Source organism: Eretmochelys imbricata, chromosome 12, assembly GCF_965152235.1.
Source record: "Eretmochelys imbricata isolate rEreImb1 chromosome 12, rEreImb1.hap1, whole genome shotgun sequence".
Lineage (NCBI taxonomy): Eukaryota > Metazoa > Chordata > Testudines > Cheloniidae > Eretmochelys > Eretmochelys imbricata.
Window position 1 is genome coordinate 5,883,023 of NC_135583.1, and position 16,583 is coordinate 5,899,605.

The 16,583-nt window shown below is 56.2% G+C and overlaps 1 protein-coding gene across 1 annotated transcript in view; it reads left to right on the forward strand.

The window, feature by feature from the left end:
- Positions 1 to 205: 205 nt before the first annotated feature.
- The window catches only part of SLC9A5 (solute carrier family 9 member A5), a 51,464-nt gene continuing 35,086 nt past the window's right edge, over positions 206 to 16,583 (forward strand). Inside the window, exons 1-2 of the mRNA XM_077831076.1 lie at positions 206 to 359; positions 13,177 to 13,479. Of these exons, the coding sequence (XP_077687202.1) occupies positions 206 to 359; positions 13,177 to 13,479 (457 nt within the window). The remainder of the gene's footprint in view (positions 360 to 13,176; positions 13,480 to 16,583) is intronic.

Genomic DNA, 16,583 nt, shown 5'->3' on the forward strand with positions numbered 1-16,583 from the left:
GCGGGGGGGAGGGGTGCAGCTGGGGGTTCGGGAGCCGGGGGGGCGGGGGGGGTTGAGGGGCTGGGGCGGGGGGGAGGGGTGCAGCTGGGGGTTCGGCAGCCGGGGGGGGGCGCTGGGGGCGGTCCCGCCCGACGTGCCCGTGACGTCCCCTCCCGCTCTCTCCCGGGGCCGGGGACGGCGGAGCCCGGCGAGCGGAGCGGGCGCGATGCAGCCCCCCACGGGCCCCGCGCTGGCCCCTGCCCCCGGGAGCTCGCCGGGGCCGGCCCCGGGCTCGCCGCTGCTCCGCTGGCAGTGGCGGGAGGTGCAGGCGCCCTGCCTGGTGGCGGGCTGGATCCTGGTGGCCAGCCTGGCCAAGATCGGTGAGTCCCCGCGGGATCCAGCCCGGGACCGGCCCGGGGTGCGGGGCCCTGCCCCCGATCCCGGCCGCTTCTCTCCTGCGGCCTCGCCCCGGCCACCCCCCTGCCCCGTCCCGGGGCCGCCCCCCGGAGAGCCCGGGCTCCGCGCCTGGCCGCGCAAGGACCCAGGAGTCCCGGGGAAGGGGGCACCGGGCGGCTGCGGGGGGAGCCCGGTGCGGAGCCCGGAGCGGGTCGGCCCCCACCCGGCACTGCCGGTGCCTCTCCCCGCCCAGAGCCGGCGCAGCTCGGCAGGCCCCCCGGGGACACCGTGCGCTGAGCTCCTCTGGGGCTGGCCGCTGGGCAGGGTGCCGACAGGGGGACGCATGAAGAGGGGATGGAGCTGGGCTTCCAACCCGGGGGTGACCAGCAGCTGGCAGGGGGTTGCAAGCCCATTATGGGGGGAGGGCGGGCAGGACCAGTGGGGGGTTTTCTCCTGTAACAGTGGGGTGTGGGATTGGAAAAGGAGGAGCTGGAGAATAAGCCGGCTTAGATCATAATGCCACGATACGGGCAGTGCCCTGTCCTCTCTCCCCTTGCTCGGTGTGTGCTCAGACTGCAAGCTGGTCAGGCCAGGGCTGGGTCCTCCTGTCAGGGCCAAGCGCATTGTGGGTGCTCCCGAGTACAAGTGGTAACCTCCAACAGTTCTGGTCCCCTTGCCTCAGAAAGGGTACAGCCGACTAGAGGGGCCCAGAGAAGGGCAGCAAACGTGATTGGTAGAGTCCAGGGCGGTTACAAAATCTGTATCTGCATCCGATCCTCATACATGGGCCGCAGATATCTGCAGATTTGCAGGGCTCTAGTGATTAGTGGCATATGAAGATTTCTGCTGGAAGGGAGATTAAATAGATTAGGGCAATAGAGTTTAGGTGACAGATGAATAAAAGGGTCTATGACTGGTCTATATGCAGAGGCATGGATAACCTAGAGGAGGTCTCTCAGGTGCTCCTGTTCATCCTTTCTCATCATCCTATAACAAATCACCCAATGAAATTCAAAGGCACCAAATTAAAGCTGTTAACATTTTTACACAGTTCCCAGCTGTGGAACTCACTGCCACAAGATGTCATTGACGCCAAGAACATCGTGTTATTCAAAGAGGGTTAATGAACATCCACAATGACATGAGATAGGATAGAAATATTTGAGCGATATAAACCTTGATGCCTCACACCAGAAAACGGGCTCTGCTTGGCGAGGGTTAGGAAGACATTTCCCCTGTGTACTCTGGCAGGCATGGAAGGGAGAGCACCGCATGCCTAGTCCTGGGTGAGGACTAGAGCCCTTGGCACAGCAGAGAAATTCTAGAGAGTCATAAGGATGAAGACGGTGAGAGTGAGACAAGGTCATGGAGGGACACGAGAAGGTGGTGACTAGAGCTGGTTGAAGCTCAGAATTTCTGTTCTGATATTCTGAAATTTCCTTTTGTCCCGAATCAGAAATATTGAAATGACCAAATTAAAACCCTCTCATAAGTTCTTGTCAAAAAATTAGACATTGATCCATATGTATCATTGCCTGGGTGTTTTCCGGGGGAGAGATATTCTGGTGGAAACTTTCCAGCTGCTGTAGTGCTGACCTGGCTGGAGGGCGGGAGAGGACAGGGATTCTTATAGCCACATTCTGCATAAAGTGCGCGAGGTGGAGGCGAGAAGCAGTGTCCCGAGAGAGGAAGATCATGATAATCCAGGCAAGAGGTGAGCCCGGCACATACAGAGGAATTGGTTGAGGGGAAGCGCTTGCTGCACTGGGCGAGGAGGAGCTGGGGGTCCCAACCCCTTGGGCATGGTAAGGGAGGGGCAGGGGTTGGTGATACAGGCCCTTGGGCAGGGTGACAATGTGCTGGGGCACATCTGGAGGGTGAGCGTGGGGCTCCTAGGTCAGTTGCTCCCAGATCTGAGTAAGGACATGGTTTTGTTTTTGCGGTACCAGGGAAATGACAGTAGGTTCTGTTCTCTTCAGCAGCGGTGGAGCCCAGACCTGCCCTCAGCCAGCAGAGCTCAGACGCACTTAGCCAGGGAAAAGCTCGTCAGGCTATTGCTTTATCGACGGCGAAGTCGCCTTACAGGGGTGACAGATGGGGCGACCCCTTGCCGTGTTTTTGGGGTCCATTGTGTAACATGAGTGGTTTCTGGGTGACTGTGTTCTGCTTCATGGGGCAGGGCTAGCTCAGCTCCTCCAGGGACTAAACCCGGTGGCTGGTGATTAAGGCAAGACAGCCAGGTTGTAACCCACCCGAAAAGTACCACCTTCCTGGACGGGCTCACATACCGCTTCAGACTGGATTCTCCAGAGGCAAACAGACAAAGAACGGACTTTTGGATCAACAGCCCGAGTTTAAACTGACTCAGGGCCTGCTTCTGATCCAGCAACCGGACAGGACCTTCTGTCCAAGGGGGTCCCAATCCTTCTTGGGAAGGGTTGGAAGGCCCTGATTTACTAGGACCCCACAAGATTGCAGGGTCTGCTAAGCTTTTAGCATGCTTGTAGGGTCATTTATTATTTGTATGTGGTTTCTCTGTAATGCTTTCACCTTAAGAGTAGATGTGTTTGCTGAGAAGGGGCTGCACGGTGACTTGTGATTGCTCGCAATACGCTGCTTGTAGTGCTCCGAGAGACAGCAAAACGTCTGTTTGAGCAGTCTGGCTTGCTGGGGATATCGCAGTGTAATGCAGGGAGCTGTGCAGCCTTAAAACCCCTGCGGGTCTCTGCCCAAGAAAGGGAGCAGCTGGGGGCTGGAAACCTTAAGTGGCTGCCCTCAAGGGACCCCAGATGGGGAATACAGATGTAGCTGCCCTGAAATTGTGACACCAGGCTCCACTGAGTCTTCCCTGTCCCTGGTCTGAGTCCTATTTCCACGTGATTGAGGTAGAATGAGAGGAGAGAAGCTAGAAGGGGCCTGAGTGTCTTTGGATCGGAGCAGCTAGTGCTCCCTGTTGGGGGAAACTGCCTCTGGAGGGGGGTTGGTGCTGCCTGCATGTGCTAGCAGAGTGGTCCCCAACCTTTCTTGTGGGAATAGCATATTGCTATTCCCAGAAAACTGGCGGACGCCAGACACCCCGCCACTGAAATACTGCTGAGAAACGGCAATGCTTCTCGGCGGCATTTCGGCGGTGGGGTGTCCTGCGGGCGCACAAAAATGCCCTGGCGGGCACTGTGTTGGGGACCCCTGTGCTAGCAGCTCTTGTCGGCAGGGTGGATACGATTGTTATCCATGTGGTGGCTCTTAGCTCTGCTAGCAGGGAGGCCTTCCTGATGCTCAAGAGGAGTGGCTGCAGGGCCCTGAAGGGCAGTACTGGAGTCATGACAAACACTCTTACCCAGCTGCTGGCTCTCGCGTGCCCCGCGGAATTGGAGCTCTGCTAACCAGGGAGAGAACTGGATCCCTTGGCTGCGTGTTTGTCAGGCACGTGTCTGGGTCTTAAATCTGCTAAGGGGGGGCCCTGCGTGAGAAGTGTGAGCAAACAGCCAGCTAGTTCTTCTGCTCTTCCCTTGGGGTGGGGGGATTCTGAGCTGACAGAAGTTGTTGCTGAGTTCCCCCCAGTTGATGGTGTCAAGTTAGCTACGCAAGGGTTCAACGTCCACCATGGCTGGTGGAGAGGGAGAGTCCTGTTTTCAAAAGTACTCAACTCGAGACGCTGTAAAGGGGCCCCCTTGCCTGGTGTGTGTTAGCTGGAGTGCTACTGACAGCAAGAGTCTTCTCCCCAAACAGTTAGTTATTGCAGTGGGTAGAGCCCACACAGATCCCTGCTCCTCTAGCCGCAGGTCCGTTTCACAAGCACCAGAATACGCTGAAAGGCAGTCTCTTGTATACCGGCGTCTAGCCACGGAACCTGCCTGTCTGGGGAAGTCTTATTACTTCTTGGTCTATAAGCTAGCTCCTCGCTGGTGACCACTTGGGAAATTTCAGGGACCAGCAAGACTGCTTCTCAGTGCCATGCTCCTGGGATGCTTAAAATTGTAGAGGCAAAAGAACAGACCAAAATCTGTGAGGAGAAGGGTCATCCTTGTCAGAACAACCACCTTTGTGTCCAGTGGAGAATTTTCATCCTGTTCCAACACTTCGTTGGAGTGCCAGAGCTCAGGCTGAAGCCAGTGCTCCATTCAGAGACTTTTAAGTTGCGGGAGCTCCTTGTCCGAAGTTTTCTGGGAGTGATGCATAATTGTCATGTCTGTCCACAGTGGAGGATTGCAATTATTTCTATGGCAAGGTCGCACAAAATCAAAGGGTTTTTCACAATGAATAAACGTTCTCCTGGTTGTCCTGTCCTTCATCTCTGAAGGCCAGCTTTCTGTGCAAGGCCAAGCAATCACACACGGGCATTTGAGCACGTCGCTGATTAAGATGGCACTTATTATTCCCTTGGTGTAGGAGTTTTTCAGAGGTTTTTCTGTGGTTTCATATCAGCAATGCTCTCATAGCAACTGCAAATCAGCCTCGCTGCATGGTATTTTGGATGCTGTCTGTGATGGTTAGGCGCTGAAGTTAATTCATGGGTGGCCAAGTTACAGTTGCTGTGGGAACCTTAATTCTCAGATTCCTGCTTTATGTGTGTAAAATTAGAGCTCTCCGCCCTCCCCTGATCGCTGCACCATGACTACAAAGGAGTTTGCATTTCTGCATTGGTTTGTACAGGTTGTGGGTGTTTTTGTGGCACTCGTGGAGGGAGTATCCAACCACATGGTGCACAGCGTGTGTTAAGGCAACAACCATTCACGTGCTTGAGGAGCTGGTACCCAGTTCCTCCCGCACTGAGGAGAGCGAAAAGAGGGTATGGTCTGCCCCCACAGCTAGACTCGATTCCTGCAGGCTACTCCATGGGATGGTGAGCATACATGTTTGGGCTTTGTAGTACCCGGCACCCAGGAGCTCCCTGGCAGTGCAGAGTGCGGGCCTACTGTGCCCTTGCTAGCTAGCCCCACTCAGGAAGTGGGCACCACAGTCTGCATTAGCGGAAGCTGCTGTGAGGCCCCCAGTTAGTGCCAGGGAGAGCCCACGACCGCTGTGTGGCCGTCACGGGCAGCCACAGAAGGAAGGGCTGTCTCCTGGCCAGAGCTGTCCTCTGGGGAGCCGGATGCCGAAATGTATTCCCCATGAGCCCAGGGCAGAGAGGGGCGGGTGCCCTTGGCTGCAGGAAACAGTCACGTTCTTCCACTTTATGCTGGTAGCTTTTTGCTTGGCCTTTTCCAACTCTCTTGCCTTGCTGTGGTCTTCTCCGGGCTTGTCTAGATGAGCTTGTGTCTGCACTGCAACTAAACTCCCCCTGTCCAGAGACAACCCGCTCTAGCCCTGGCCCGTGGCTCCCTTTGGTCCTGACTTGTGTGACTGCAAAGCCCCTGGGCTCTAGAAGTTGGGGAGAGCCTCACCTGGCGTCTGGTTTCATCCATGTCCCCTCACTGAGTGCTCTGTGCCAGCTGCTGGGCCGTGGCTAGTGCTTTGTCCCTGCCGGAGGTGAGTAATGGCATATTATCCTCTCATGAACTTGGCTAGTACATTTGCTCCGTGCCCTATGTCAGTGGGCAGCCTGGGGCGCAGAGCCAAGCCAGTGCTGGGTTTGTGCCAGGGAGTGCCTGGACCTTCTGGGGACACTGACCCTGGCCTGGGGAAATGGAGGAGGGGCTCAGGGATGGAAGGGAAGGAGACCGGAAGGAGAGAGGGCTGGGAAGGAAATGGAGCAAAGGCGGGGTACCCTGTGTGCAGGAGAGAGAGAACGGCAGTCATGGAGACAAGGGTCATAGCAGGGGCAGGAGAAATGAGTTTGGGGGAGAAAGGGGCAAAAACGCAAGACAAGGCTGGCGGTGGGTTTGGTCATGTTCCAACCAGCATGATCCCCAAATAGCTGGTGCCCTCACCACCTGTCACATTGCTGCTGCAGCCCCCCCGGGAACTGCACCTCCTGGTTGAGTGGGCGGCCTTTGCTCTCGGTCTCTGGCTGCTCTGAGCTATTCTCAGCTAGAGAGACTGAGCCAGCGCCTCTCGGATGTGTCCAGGATGCACCGCTCCTCTGCCGCCTCCTCCCCTGCAGCCTTCCTGATGCCTCCCTGAGGCGCTTGCCCCTTGATCTGACCGGGTCACTGCCCCCAGTCCTCATCAGGGCAGTGGCGGATTACCGCATGGGCCCATGGGGCCTGTGCCCAGGGGCCCTGGCCAATTTGGGGCCCCCGGAAAAATATCCGCCTACCACGGCCCCTGGGCTGGAGGAGCTCTCGCCTCCTGCCACAGCCCCTGGGCTGCACGAGCTCTCCCTTCCTGCCACAGCCCGGGGCCGTGGTGGGGGCACAGAGTTTCTTTGGTCTCGGGGCTGCAGCAGTGGCAGGGGGCGGTGGTTGAAAGGAGCAAGTGGAGGGCAGGACTGCAGAGAAAGGAGCGGAACTGGGCGGGGGCGGGGCCACGGGGGGAAGGGGTGGACCGGGGGCGGGGCCACAGGGGAAGGGGTGGAACGGGGGTGGGGCCACGGGGGAAGGGGTGGGGCAGGGCCATGGTTCCGGCACGGGGAGCCCCAGGTGACCTTAATCCGCCTCTGATTCAGGGTCAAGCTTTTCATCCTCCTCTTGTGGGCCCTGCCCATCTCTGCTCCTCTCTACTTATCCCCTTTGTCTCTTATCACGTGGTCCGGGATCTCTCCAGTAATACTAGCCCCGGATGCCCATTTGTTCACCTCTCCCACAAGTGTCTTTGCTCGTTCTTTCACGCCCCCCCGGTCAGGCCATGCCCTCTCTGAGCTAGTCCATGGCACCCAGGTCTCGCCTCCATCCCAGCCCTCCTCAGCCCCACCCCCTCCCTGGCGCCTCCAAGAAATCAGCAGACGGCTGCTGGCGAGAGCGGCTCAGACTGTCCCCTTGTTCCCCTGCCCTTTCCTTAGCCATTCCGACTGTGCCAGGCGGCTTTAGCCGCTGTGCCGCCTTACCCCCAGTGCCCCCACCGTGAGCAAGTGCTGCCCCATTCTAGGCTCCTGGCTCCGCAGCTGCCACCTCGGGGTCTAGCTGACCACCCTACTGGGGTCGGGAAGGAATTTCCGCCGGGTCAGATTGGCAGTGTCCTGGGGTTTCACCTTCCTCTGCGGCGTGGGGTGCGGGTCGCTTGCCAGGATCATCTGGGACATCTCACTTCATCATTTCCATGCATCTCGGTCCCCCCTATTCGCCGCCTGAGGCACATAACGTGACGCCAGGATAAAGGGGACGGGGGAGCATGGGGTGGCGTGGAATGAACCCTGAACAGAGCAGAGCTCTCTGCTAAGATTAGTGTCTGCCCCGGGAGGGGAAGCCATGTCCTGTTAGCAGCAGCGCCTCCCGCTCCCTCATGCACAGGCAGGATGGGACTCCTGGCATTGCTGAGAGGACTGGGGGTGGGGACGGGTGTAGGTCTTCAGGGGGAGCCGGGAGGAGCTGGATTTCCCACAGCTCTGATCCCCCGCCTGAGGATGGAACCCCTAAGCTCCTCGGGGATGCGCCACAGAGTTCTCTTCCTGTGGGAAGCGGATTCTGTCTCCTGCAGTGAGCTGAGTACGGTGCCTTACCGGGGCTGCACACGCACACGGGGCCCTTTGGCCCGTCTGGGTGAAGGAGCTAGTGGAAGCGACCTGCAGACATGGGGCTGCCGGGGCTCAGAATGGCCCTTTCACCTGGTGAGACTCGTAGGGCTGTGGCTTAGCCTGAGGGCTGCTCTCAGGGCACGACCACTGCTGCCGGGAGGAGCATTCGGACTCAGCAGTGAAATCCCTCTCCGCTCTCAAACTGCGCTGCGGACTGTCAGACCGGCCCAACTCCTCACCATGCAAACAGCTAGCCGTTGTCAGCCGTGGGAGCTGGGGGCGCGAGTGCGGTTGAAGGAGGAGGGTGTACATGAAAAAAATGGAAAAGGCAGGAATTGTTCCCCTTTGGAATATGGCTCTTTGCCTGGGGTTTGTGCCCTGGGTGCAAAGGGCGCTAGATACTGATCCTGCGGGTGTTCAGTGGAAGGGCTGGCTGTGGCCTTCATCTTTCTCCTTCCTCCTCTTCTCAGAGCTTGTGCTGGTAACTTCAGGACTGGGCCACATGCACCTCGTGCCTCTCCCTGAGGCATTTGCGGTCATTGGCTGCTCCCAGGGCCCAGCTGCAGGGTGTTCACTGAGCCAGAGGCCCGGGCGTGACCAGCCTGGCACACCCTTTCCTCCACAACTGCTTTGGTTTGCGTTCCTCTTTCTGAGATGTCTATGGCCAGCCTTCCTGTCGTGCTTGCTGTGGGGGAACAAGCTGCAGCCCTCCATGGAACTGCTGTGGAGTCGCCTACCTGGCGTTCGGAGTCAGCAGGAAAGGGCCTTCAAGCCCTCACGCTGGGGTCAGTTTTTCCTCCTGGCTCTGTCGGCGGCTCCATGGTGCCCCGCAGAAGGGTCAGTCGTATGTTCTAAGTCCTGGCACCGCACCCAGCGAGGCGAGTGGGGCTTCGGGCATGTTTACCTGAGCGGGGAGAGGAGAGCCGTGTGCAGAATATCCGCTGGCGAGGTCAGTGCCCCGTTAACTCTCGCTCACCATTCACAGCACTTCGTATTTCCCAGTGCCAGGACCTGACAATACAGTCAGAGGGCAGGTCACCCCCACACCCCCAAAAGCACCCAAGGGCATTTCAGACGTGCTGCCCTGAGGGGGCACTGGCCCAGTGCAGAGAGGTAGTGAGAGCAGGGCCGGAGACACCGCAGGGAGATCATGCGGCCCCTCAGCCAGGCCAGCACACAGCATCATTCTCTGGGTATAAATACATGTCTGACTCACTCCTTGTGGGTGTTGCCGCAGCGGAGGGTTTCTGGGAGCAATGCAGGTGCAGGGAGGGTGATGGCCTGATATGCCAGCTGTGTGAGAGACAGTGTCAGGGGCACGCCCAGCATTGGGATGGGGAGGCGATGGGCCAGCGTTAGTCAGGGCCTTGAAGGTGAGGACGAGAAGTTGATGGTTGATTTGGTGATGTAGGGGAAACCATTCAGAGGAGGATGGGGTGAGGTTGACAAACCAGGAGGATCTGAGCACCTGCATTTGGGGCAGATTGTCATGGGTGGGGGTGAGAGTTGGTTCTCAGACACATTGTGGAGGAAGAAATGTAAAGATCTTGACCTGCCCTAGATGTGTGGGGTGAGGGAGAGGGAGGAGTCAGCTGCTGGTGAGACCTCTGTGGGGAGATAGGTCACGAATGGAAAAGTAGATGTGTGTGCCACCAGCATGGACATGGTAGCTGAAGCTGGATGAAGGGGTGAGACCCCCCCAAGAGAAAAGGTATGAGGGGAGAAAAGGACGGAGCCCTGCAGGGACTCCAGAGAAAGCCCTCATGGGGACAAGAGGCACCCAATGAAACCGAGAGGAAATGTATTTAAAACTGATGAAAGAAAGTAACCTTTTCACATAACACACATTCAACCTGTGGAACTCACTGCCACAAGATGTCAGCGAGGTCACAAGCTTAGTCGGATTCTCAAGCAGCTTGGATGTTTGTATGGATAATCAGAATCAGGTCTGGTGACTAGCAGCTGCCTGCATGCCCTTGGGACCCAGCTTGGATGCTGAGCCCCTTGGCAGCACTTCCAGTTCAGAGGTGTCTTTCCCAGGCACCACCGCACTGAAAGGCCCCGGGTGCTGTCTGGGGCGTAAGCTGAGTCTTTGTTGAAGCGTTTCTTGCTGTGATTAATTCAGTGAAGAAGACTATGGCCTCTAATGAAAGCTGCAGGGAGAAGTTGGGGAGGGAAATTCTTGGGGTTCCAGCAGGAGCTGCAGGGGTCCCTGGGGAGGGGAAAGAGGCCATGTGCCCTGTGCCCATCTGAGAGAGAAAGTCATGCAGCCTGGGGGCCGGGGATTGAATCAGTGCTGGGAACATTTGGTTTCCCATGCCGCAGCATGTTTCTCCATGAGTTCCCGTGATCTCATGGGGGTAGGCACAGGCTTGTGTGCCTGCATTTTGGGGTGGCACCAGTGATCAACCTGCAGCCAGGAGACGGTTGCCCAGCAGTGATTGGTAATGGGGAGACCACTGTGTTAGCATGTGTGTGTGTGTGCAGGGAGGTGCCATGTTACCAGAGAGACGCCCCTGCCAGAGACAGCAAATCCCATCTCACCCGCAGGGCCCAAGGCAGCTGAGACTGGCTGAGTCCCGATGGCCTGTGCTGGCTCCCTGTGCTCACTGAGGATGGCTCTGCTCACTCACTGATCCTGTTTACTGACTGCTACAAGCCCTTCTCCAGAGCCCAGCCAGGATCAGAGCTGGGAGCTAGGGATCCTCATGCCATTGTGAGCGGCCAGCAGGGCCTGATGCAGACAGACCAAAGGCATGGAGTTCAAAGGCTTTGGGAGCTACCCTAGAGCTGTGGACAAAGCTCAGTGATCTCTGCTCAGCATCATGCCAAGCCTGGGAAGTGCTGGGCATCTCGCTGAGCCGAACAGTGAAAGTCTGCTGAAAGGTTTTCAAGTGTTGATCAGTAACGTGCTCTCAGACCAGGGAGGGGATCGTACGTGGCCACGGCTCCAGGCCTTCTTGTTTTTAAGCTCAAAGAAAATGCCTAAAAGCTCCCAACGCCCAAACAACATGGGCTCCGTAGCGCCCCAAAAGGAGGCCTCTAGTGCACTTACTATCAGGCCAGGTACCGATCCTCTGGGCAGAAGTCACTGTCTGTGCCTGTTGGCTTGGGGGCTTCTTGGGGAAGATCATGACTGGTCTTCGCTACTTTGGCCAGGAGGGCCCTGCGCTGCATTGTTGTTTCCTGGAGAGGCCGTCTTGGGTGGCAGAGGGTGAGTGAGACAAGGTCAGCAGCATGCAACAGCGTCATGTGCTGCAGGAGTCCGGGTTTGGGGTCTGACAGCAGCAGAGGGGTAGGCAGGTCCCAGATGGGCCTGCTAGAAAGGAGACGCCAAGGAGACCCTTCTGTCCTGCCCGGTGTTGCTGTGTGCACGCTCTTTGCCTTTGTCACACAGCTGACGGATTGGTGTGGCAGTATGAGCCGTTTGCCCAACAATCCCATTTGGTAGCCATTTAAGATTCATTCCAAGACCCTAAATGGAATAAAACACTTTAAAAAACCCTCTCAATCCAGTGCCACGCTGGCACCTTTCTGCATGTTGCACTTTTTGCAGATAAGTCACTATGCGGGAAAGCTGCGCGCCTCTGTCTGGGGATTCGATGGTGTGTGTTCTGCAGCAAGTGGTCCGACACTGTCCTCTCTGCTGGCTGAGGCCGCTGCAGGGAAGGCTCTTGATGCTGCTTGGAGAGCGAAGGGGGCGTTAGTCCCTCTGACCGTTCCTCAGGGAGGTGTCTGGGCTGCAGGACTGGGGTGAACGGGGGCTGACTGCAGGAAAACGAGAAAGACTGATCGATTGATTCTTCGGTTTCTATACAATACCAAAGGTGACAATTTAGAAGAAAATAACAGCAAATGAATTTCTCTGTGTTAACCGGGAATTGATCGAACCCAGAAGTCGGATAATAAACACCCCACTGACTTTCAGCATGACAGACAAGGGCCTGAAAGAACCGAGGGACTTGAACGTCTCTGCTTCTTTAGAGCGTGAACTAGGAGTGCCTTGTAGCCAGCTGTATAGAGAGCCAGGACATCCGTGTGCAGCTGGGCCCTGGGGCAGGCGGCATGTCCTGGGACACCGGTGCCCGGCTGGGCCGTGTGTACGTGGCCCTGGGGCAGCTGGGATGTCCTGGGACACCGGTGCCCGGCTGGGCCATGTGTATGTGGCCCTGGGGCAGCTGGGATGTCCTGGGACGCCAGTGCGTGGCTGGGCCATGTGTACGTGGCCCTGGGGCAGCTGGGATGTCCTGGGACGCCGGTGCGTGGCTGGGCCATGTGTACGTGGCCACGGGGCAGGCGGGATGTCCTGGGACGCCGGTGCCCGGCTGGGCCGTGTGTACATGGCCCTGGGGCAGGCTGGGATGTCCTGGGACGCCAGTGCCCGGCTGGGCCGTGTGTACATGGCCCTGGGGCAGGCTGGGATGTCCTGGGACGCCGGTGCCCGGCTGGGCCGTGTGTACGTGGCCACGGGGCAGGCTGGGATGTCCTGGGACGCCGGTGCCCGGCTGGGCTGTGCGTACGTGGCCCTGGGGCAGGCTGGGATGTGCTGGGACGCCGGTGTCCGGCTGGGCCGTGTGTACGTGGCCCTGGGGCAGGCTGGGATGTCCTGGGACGCCGGTGCCCGGCTGGGCTGTGCGTACGTGGCCCTGGGGCAGGCTGGGATGTGCTGGGACGCCGGTGTCCGGCTGGGCCGTGCGTACGTGGCCCTGGGGCAGGCTGGGATGTCCTGGGACGCCGGTGCCCGGCTGGGCCGTGTGTACGTGGCCCTGGGGCAGCTGGGATGTCCTGGGACGCCGGTGCCCGGCTGGGCCATGTGTACGTGGCCCTGGGGCAGGCTGGGATGTCCTGGGACGCCGGTGCCCGGCTGGGCCGTGCGTACGTGGCCCTGGGGCAGGCTGGGATGTCCTGGGATGCCGGTGCCCGGCTGGGCCGTGTATACGTGGCCCTGGGGCAGGCTGGGATGTCCTGGGACGCCGGTGCCCGGCTGGGCCGTGCGTACGTGGCCCTGGGGCAGGCTGGGATGTCCTGGGACGCCGGTGCCCGGCTGGGCCGTGCGTACGTGGCCCTGGGGCAGGCTGGGATCTTTCCTCATTCCCCGGGACCCCAAGTAGTCCTTTGAGGAAGCCCTATTGCAGCATCAGTGCATTGGGGATGGTGGCACACTCCCAGAGCGTTGTAAGCTGGGGCTTGGGGCCTTCTGCCCGGCTGCAGGCCCCGCAGTGATGCCCTGTTCCCTGTCTACACTGCAGTGTTCCAGCTGTCCAGGAAGGTGACGTCCGTGGTCCCGGAGAGCTGCCTCCTCATCCTGCTGGGGCTGGGCCTCGGGGGCATTGTTCTGGCCATCGCTAAGAGAGCTGAGTACCAGCTGGAGCCCAGCCTGTTCTTCCTCTTCCTCCTTCCCCCCATCGTCCTGGACTCGGGCTATTTCATGCCTAGCCGGCTGTTCTTTGACAATCTCGGGGCAATCCTGACCTACGCCGTGATTGGCACGCTGTGGAATTCCTTCACCACCGGAGCGGCCCTCTGGGGCGTGAAGCAAGCGGGGCTGATGGGTAAGTGAGCTGGGTCCCCCGGGGACGTCTGCCCCTCTTGCAACGTGTGGGGCTGGTGGCAGGGCAGCCGGAGTTGGATGGTAACTGAACTGGACATCTCTCCCACTCATCCCAGGGAGGCCTGGAATGATCTGGGTGTTCATTAAACCACATGCCGGGGAATGACAAAGGAATTTAAAAAACCCATGAGTGAGTCTGTGGTGAACTGCACATGCACCTACACTGCATTCTTGACCCCCGTGCTTCGCAAGCATGCCTCACAATTCCTATATTCGTAATACTGGCCCTTATGAGGGACCCTCTCACTAAGGATCCCTTTCTAAGGATCAGCCTTCCATTAGAGGCTGAGTTCTCTTGCACCTTGCCAGTTTCTCGTCTGTCCGTTGATGAGAAACGGCCAGGCGGTTGGGAAATGCCAGAGTCTGCAGCTCCTGTCAATGCTTTGGAGCTTTTGGGGATTACTCTTAGATCCCTTCCATTATGGCAAAATGCATCCCCTTGGTCTGTCTGGTCTACGGAAGACCTTGGATGCAGCTGTCCCTTTGGCCCCACGTAATAGAGGTGTGATTCCTCAGGCATGCCCTGTTTCCTGGGTTAAGAGGTGGGAGATTGTGGGCCCTTTGGTCAAAATAATGTTTCCGCTCTCTCTTCTGATTTCCTTTCATCTTCTGTGTGGTTTATTCTCATGAGATTTCAGCACGTTATCAGTGATTGATAAATTAGATCTGAGCCTCCTTCCCATTACCAGCTGAGCTGGAGAAGAGCCGTGCTGCAGGGGTGCATTCCGTAAACCAGTCATGCTTTATGCAAATCACCCACTGCCAAAAGTCTGTCATAAAGTTCTCTACTGTCCGTCGAGACCTTTCCACAAATCCATTCGATTGGGGTAATTTGGACTGGATGTTTTGTGATGAAAATCCCAATCTAGGGCAAATTGCCTAAAATCTGCCCTGGAAAATTGCAGGCCATTATCACTAAAGACTCCACCTGGAATTCCACGTCTGGAGAAGATTCTCTTCATGCCACCTATCGCTGACTTACTACTGCTATTACAGTGCAGTGCAAATTTCTGGATACAGCGAATAATAATTTTTGACTATTAAATAATCCTTTGTTTGCCAGGTAAATCGGTCAGTGCCTAACTTCTCCTAAGGCCTCTGGGGAACTGGATGAGGACTCAGTGGCTCTGCCTGATGGCATGGCTTGTATTTGAAGCATGAAAAGCAGTTTCCTACTACAGTAGTGATGTGATTGATCTGAGGTCAACATAGTACCTCTCATGCTCATTGTTTGCACTTCTCAGTGACCCTCATGGATCTTCTGTAGCATTTCTTTCCAGAGCCTCACTGGAATTACAACCTTGCTGCCCTTGAAAATCACCCCATCTATCACAGTAAGCACATGTCTTCAGTTCCAATAGTCTCTTATACTTGGAAGGAACTGCTTATTTCTTTAGGCCACTCTTTAATGATCACTTCTTTAAGGGTCCCCAATGATTCATCTTTCTCCGTTTCCCCTCTTATTTGTTGCAGGTTTTTGTTAGCTCTGGGAATTTACTTTATGCCATAGGTTGCCAACATATTTTTGTAAAATCAGTGCACCTAACCCAGATTGTGAAGCATCTGCTGAAATTTTAATAGGCCTGCTTGGTGTGTAGCACTTCAACACTGGTTCTTGTATCAGTTGTTTCAAACCTTCCCATGATTCCTCCTGTTCTGCACCCCAGTATTGTTCATTTTTATTTTCTGGGAGTTTCCTCAAAGCCACTGCTTATGTAGCTAGATAGATTATGAATTTTCCAAGTGAATTAACCATTTCCAGGAATTGTTGGACATCTTTTTTTGACTGGGAATGTGGCATTGTTTCAGTGGCTGAAATCTTCCTCTTATCAGGTTTTACACATTCATTGGAAATGATCTCTCCAACCAATGTCAGTTCTGTAACTCCTAAAAGACATTTCTACCCATTTCATTTCAAGTTTGCAGCTCTAGGGGGAGCCAAGACTTCCCAAAGTCTACAATCACGCTCCTCTTGTTTGAGCCCCAGATGATGATGATATCCATTGAGGTGTTGACACCATTAATATGTTCATGAATCAGATGTATGGTCTTGTGGTCCACTTCTGGTGCTGAAGCTATGCTGATGGGTAGGCATAAGAATCTGTATCTTCCAAATGGAGTATTCAATATGCATAGTTTTGATCTTTCTTCAGTTAATTTTAGCTGCCAAAATCCTGAGGAGGCATCCAATGTGCTGAAATATTTAGCATTTGCCATAATCTCTTCTCCGGTTGGCAGTTTGAAATGTTCTTCTCCCCCCACCCCACCGCTTGTTGGAGTCTCGCCGATCTAAGCATACGTGTAGCTGGCCGCTATTTTTCTCCACAGTGACTAGGGAACGCACACATTCTGCTGGCTCCTCCATTTTTTGTATTACTTGCATTGCTCTCAGCCTTGTGACCTCAGCCTTGAGTTTATCTCGGAGTGCAAATGGCACCTTTCTACATGGATGGATACCTGGAGGGACCTGCTTGTTTATCCGGACTGTATGTTCACCCTGCAACAATCCAACCATTGGAACAGATCGTGATCTTCCCAAAAGAGTGCCTTGTAGCCGGGGTCAGTATGATCTTGTAGGGAGAGCACCTGTTTTACCAGATCGAGTTTTTCAGAGGCAGCCAGGCCTAAAATTGATGTCACCTCCTTTGGCACTACAATGAACAGGAGCCGGTACGTGCTTGTTTTCATGGTTGATTCGAGCAGTGCACCTCTCCTTTACTGGTCTATTTGTTCCAGAATAACCAGTTACTTTGCTTGGTGGTCCCAGTTTGGTCTTATCTTCAGTCTCTCATAATCCGGTTCAGACGGAATAGTGACCTGAGCTCCTGTGTCCAGTTTCAGTGGAATAATTGTTTCATTCGCTGTCATGGGCAGTATCCAGTCCCTCTCATCAGGCTTGCTAGATCCCAGCACGTCTGTGTAAAAGTCCTCAACCAGGCTGTCTTCAGCTTAACGCACTTCACTTTTCTGCTTTTGGGATCTGCAGCATTTTGCAAAATGATTATTTTCCCCACATTTATGACAGAGTTTCCCAAAGGCAACACA